This window comes from Chaetura pelagica, unplaced genomic scaffold, assembly GCF_000747805.2.
Source record: "Chaetura pelagica isolate M959 unplaced genomic scaffold, ChaPel_1.0 scaffold55, whole genome shotgun sequence".
Classification (NCBI taxonomy): domain Eukaryota; kingdom Metazoa; phylum Chordata; class Aves; order Apodiformes; family Apodidae; genus Chaetura; species Chaetura pelagica.
Window position 1 is genome coordinate 3,952,210 of NW_009953571.1, and position 5,049 is coordinate 3,957,258.

The 5,049-nt window shown below is 59.7% G+C and overlaps 1 protein-coding gene across 1 annotated transcript in view; it reads right to left on the bottom strand.

Annotated features, from left to right (window-relative positions):
- Nucleotides 1-4: 4 nt before the first annotated feature.
- Nucleotides 5-5,049, bottom strand: part of GYLTL1B (glycosyltransferase-like 1B) — a gene marked incomplete at its 3' end in the record, with an annotated part of 5,615 nt that continues 570 nt past the window's right edge. Inside the window, exons 3-14 of the mRNA XM_009999596.1 lie at nucleotides 4,599-4,724; nucleotides 4,217-4,340; nucleotides 3,507-3,678; nucleotides 2,819-2,923; nucleotides 2,454-2,566; nucleotides 2,212-2,337; nucleotides 1,903-2,058; nucleotides 1,630-1,793; nucleotides 1,089-1,367; nucleotides 616-762; nucleotides 242-437; nucleotides 5-127 (exon numbers count right to left, since the gene is read on the bottom strand). Of these exons, the coding sequence (XP_009997898.1) occupies nucleotides 5-127; nucleotides 242-437; nucleotides 616-762; nucleotides 1,089-1,367; nucleotides 1,630-1,793; nucleotides 1,903-2,058; nucleotides 2,212-2,337; nucleotides 2,454-2,566; nucleotides 2,819-2,923; nucleotides 3,507-3,678; nucleotides 4,217-4,340; nucleotides 4,599-4,724 (1,831 nt within the window). The remainder of the gene's footprint in view (nucleotides 128-241; nucleotides 438-615; nucleotides 763-1,088; nucleotides 1,368-1,629; nucleotides 1,794-1,902; nucleotides 2,059-2,211; nucleotides 2,338-2,453; nucleotides 2,567-2,818; nucleotides 2,924-3,506; nucleotides 3,679-4,216; nucleotides 4,341-4,598; nucleotides 4,725-5,049) is intronic.

Here is a 5,049-nt window from a genome sequence, read left to right on the forward strand (position 1 = left end):
CCCCCTCCCGCAGCGTCTGCAGGCAGCCCCGGTACCCGACGCTCAGGCGGAACTTGGAGATGTCGAAGCTGGGGGCGTGGGGCATGTGGATCATGAAGGCGTTGGGCAGGACCAGCAGCTCATACTCCTGGAGGCAGAGCAGCAGGCAGCATCAGCTCGGTGGTACCAACATGTTCCAGCCCAGCCAAGACCCCCCCAACACCCAGCACCTCCCTGCTGCCAGGAGCAGCCCCTCACCCACCTGCGCATCCAGCTCCATGATGTGGGACACCTTGTTCCACCCGAAGCCCACAAACCTCTGGTCATACTTGGGGCAGTCTCGCCTCACTACAACGTAAGGCTCGAAGTCTGGCTGCCACGCCACGCGGTAGGGCACGGTGGCCGTCCGCCACTTGGCATAGTCAGTTGGGGCATGGCCTTTTGGCCACACGTGGTACCTACAGGGAGAGATGGAAATGAGAGACCGAGCAAAGCCGGCAGCTCCCCAGGACAGACAGAGGATGTGGGGGATCCTCCGAGCCAGCTGTCCCACCACCCCAAGGCACTAGGGTATAAAACTGGCTTCTCCTGAGGGTGACAGCCCTGTTGGATGGCAGGGCAGCTCCATTTCCCTACCTGAAGGTGTAGAGGGAGCCCATGTCCAGCATGGAGAGCAGCTCTGCTTTGGATTTGGGGAAGGTCAAGCGGTAGTGCAGGGTCTCAAATGCTGGCACAATGAGAGCTGCCTTCCTCTGGGGCAGCTCCAGCTGCTGGATGGAGTTCCTATGGTGGGAGGAAGAGTGTGAGGTCTCCTCGGCTGTAAGCCATGGCCACAGCCTCCTTCCTCAGCCCCTCCAGACTACCCACAAGGGTATTAATGGGTTTAGACACTTTGTAGTGGTGCCACGAGGAACTGAGCATGCCTAACAGCCATGGCTGCTTCCTTATCTGCTGCTGTCTGACAAAAGCAAGGGCAGGATCCCAAGGCTGAACAGAAAGGAAACTTCCTGCATGTTAAGAATTGCTGCCCAGGGCATTTCCTGCAAACCTTCATCCTGGGCTAGCCCAGCAGGCTGAGCAAGAGCTCAGCTGGCTGGAGAAAGCCTTACCTGAGGTAATCATAGAGGCCATACATAGGCAGGAAGTCAATGTCCGTCAGGAAGACGTACGGCGTCTGCGTGTTGGCCAAGGCCACGTTGCGCAGGAGGTTGATGGGGTAGAACTGCCCCTCCTTGTAGACGATGTGGTAGGCGACGTTGCGGCGGGCGCTCAGCACCTCGGAGGCCTGGGCGTAGCGCAGGAACTGCTGAGCCTCCGCGTCCGACATGTACAGCGCCAGGCTGATGGGGCCCGCCCAGTGCCTGCAGATGGCCTCCAGCATCTGTAACCTGTGAAGCACAGGGCACTGCGTCAGCAAGAGACCTGTCCCATGGCAGCTTGGCCAAACCCAGAACTAGATGCCTCCCAGTGAACCCTGTTCAGGTGGAAGCAGAAGGAATTGCTACTCCCAGCTTGGGCTGTTGCTCCTCACTGCAAAGTGCTGGGGTGAGGAACCTGTGTTTTGGGATTCTTAGTAGCTCCCACGCTGTGGAGCCACTCCAGAGGAGTGGAGGCAGGATCCAACCTCCTACAAGACCCACCAGCAAGTACCTGTCCATGGAAAGCTGGGCCACAAGAGTGACATCGGTGGGGTTGGGAAGGGCCAGGAACTCGTACTGCAGGAAGAAGAGGTGGATGCGGTGCTGCGTGAGGTGCTGCCGGCGGAAATCGTAACAGGGATCATCCTCGTCCAGCTCCTCCAGCGCCTGCTGCAGCTGCAACGCCAGGAAGGTGAGAGACAGCAGGATCACCACGGGGGCTGGGGCAGCTGCGTGGGGTCTTTGCCCACCTCACACTCTTGGGGCTGGGAGCAATCACCCTCACCTGGTTGCTGGGCGGACTGGGGAGACTGGCACAGCCAAAGAGCTCCCTGCGCAGCAGGTTCCCGTCGTACTCCAGGAAGGTCAGGTAGAGGTTGCGGAAGAATTCCACATGCTTGTTCTTCACCCGCAGTTTCTTGGGTGAGTTCCAGTGGATCACCTGAGGGCAGCAGTGTGTCACCCCGCGGAGGGGAAGTCAGCAGTACCCAGCACTCCCCAAGGCCCCAAACCACATGCTGACTCCCTGCTGGACCTCCAGCACAGTGCTGACCTTGAAGCCCTCCCTGGTCTCAAAGGCAGCAAGCCCACCCACCTTGAGGTCTGAGACCTCAGTGTAGCACTGCTCTGAGCGGGTGTGATCAGAGAGCTGCACGTTCCAGAAGCAGGGGAGTCGGTACACCAGGGCTGGGTCCTGCTTGATCACAGCGTTAAAGATGTCCTAGGAGAGAGAACGGCGAGTGCGCGGGTGGATGAGGAAGGCAGGACGGCGCCCCCTGTTCCAGCAGTGCCACGGGAACACAGCAGGGCCCACCACCCCAGAGGAGAGACCATTACCTGATCAGCCAGCGAGGTGGAGAGCATGCTCATGAGCTCCCGCTCCGCTGTCAGCCGCCACATCTGCTCCCAGCCCAGGTGACGCAGGCGGTCAAGCAGGAGCAGGATCACCCCTGGGTGCCAGGGAGGAGGGCACTGGGTCACCAAAGGAGCTCCCAACCATTAAAGAGCTGGAGCACAGCAGCCTGCATGGCTTTGGCCCCTGCCCACCCACAAAACACGACCCCGGGATGCTACAGCATCCCCCTCGTGCCCAACAGACTCTCACGCATCACCTCAGCCTTCCCCAGCCACCCCATGCCAAGTGCCACCTCAGCTGGATGCACCACCAGGCTGCAGAGTCCACCCCAGCAGTGCACACTCACCCGTGTTGAAGCCACGTCCCAGGGCTGGCCATGGTTTGTGGTTTTTCCACAGGTTGCCCAGATACCAGTCACTTTGGTTCTCTACCAGCCCGATCACCTGCTTGTCTGAGGACACAGAGGGACATGGATGCAGCTCACCTTGCTGGAGGTTCAGAGGGCCCAAGCAAACCCACCGTGCTCGTGCTGTGGCAGCCAGGATGCCACCTTGAGCCCAGGGCCCCAGCGGGTCCCAGGGGCACCCTGTCCTCACCAGAAAACTTCCCAAAGACAGCCCAGAGCTCAGCGATGTCAGTGGCAAAGGTTATGTCGGTATCCAAGACGATGACCTTGGAGAGGTTGGAGGGCAGTGCTTTGGTGAGCGTCAGCTTCATCAGCCCATAGATGCCAGAGTAGTGCTTGTTGGGGATCCATGACACCTCTGGCTGCAAGGCAACACAGTCTCAGGGCTGGGCACGGCCATGCCCCTCTGCCTGGGCAGGAGGGCTGTGTGTGCACAGCACTCCGTGCTGAGGAGACCAGCAGAGAGGCACAACAAAGCTGTGGAGCCAGCCAAGCCTGGGGTATCTCCTCTAGCTGCACCACCAGCAGCCACACAACTCTCTACCAGGCCCTTCAGGTGCTTGCTGGCTGCATGTCCTCCTCCTTTAGCCCAGGGCCCCAGCGGGTCCCAGGGGCACCCTGTCCTCACCAGAAAACTTCCCAAAGACAGCCCAGAGCTCAGCGATGTCAGTGGCAAAGGTTATGTCGGTATCCAAGACGATGACCTTGGAGAGGTTGGAGGGCAGTGCTTTGGTGAGCGTCAGCTTCATCAGCCCATAGATACCAGAGTAGTGCTTGTTGGGGATCCATGACACCTCTGGCTGCAAGGCAACACAGTCTCAGGGCTGGGCACGGCCATGCCCCTCTGCCTGGGCAGGAGGGCTGTGTGTGCACAGCACTCCGTGCTGAGGAGACCAGCAGAGAGGCACAACAAAGCTGTGGAGCCAGCCAAGCCTGGGGTATCTCCTCTAGCTGCACCACCAGCAGCCACACAACTCTCTACCAGGCCCTTCAGGTGCTTGCTGGCTGCATGTCCTCCTCCTTTGCTCTCACCCTGGCCTGGATTTTCCTCCAGCCACCAGAACCCCCACCCAAACCCAATGTTTTAGTGTCTCATTGGGGGACCCAGCTCTGCCTCGGAGGCAATGCTACCCCAAGGGGCCTCCCTACCCCTCAAGCACCAGCCGTCTGCCCCCCTTCCCAGCTCAATCCAAGAGAAGCCCAGAAAGTGGAGGAAGTGAGTGAGGGACCAGCAGGAAAAGAGTTAATAAACTCCCTCCTGCTTGCCCTTCTGTGCTGCTCCCCTTGGCTTTCTGAGCACTGGGTTGGGACAGGGCAAAGGGGGGGTGAAGTGCCTGCCTTCAAGTCATCGGCGTTGTAGAAGCTGACGTGGATGGAGGGCACCATCCAGGACTGGAAAAGCGTCTGGAGGATCTGATGGGCCACTGAGTCCGTGATGAAGTGAAAGTGGAGAGGATTTTTCCTGCCAAGGGCAAGCACAGCAGCACTCAGCAGCATAGCAGGAGGAAGAGCACATGGTCCCCATCCCTCCCACCCCTGCAAGGGGACAGACATCAGGTGAAGGGCAGATAGAGAAAAATTAGCCACCTGGGAGAAACAAATCCTCCCCTAAGCAGTGGCAGAGAGGGTAGAGAGAGGCTCTAGAGCCACCTCTCTCCCGCAGCATTGCCCAGCCTGCGGCAGCTCATCTGGGAAACCCAAACCAGCACCTCCCCATTACCTGTGGAAAAGGATGGATTTCACCAGGGTGACCACATCCCGGCTTGCGTTGTGCCCGGCACACACAATTGCAACGTGCAGGAGCTGCCCAGAGACAAACAGTGCCTTTTTTGAGACTGGGCACCCCCTGCTTCACAGAGGCCTGTCTTCCCTGGGGCTGTGCTATGGAGACAGACTCTATAACCCAGCCCTTCCCCAAGGGGGGAAGCCCCCAGTGAGAGCTGGATGTCCCCCCCCAAGGCTCAGCACCAGGGACCAGGAGTCTGGCTGTCACTCCTGTCTGGCCTCCCTCTCTGGAGAAGCAAGACACCCTCACCCACTGAGCGCTGCCCGCTGAGCAACATGGGGAGCCAGGATGAGGCCACAGCACAGCCAGAGCATATGGTGAGCAGTGCCAGGCAGGCTGCACATGCTCAGCCACTGTCCCAGGGTCTCATCTGACACCCGCCCCC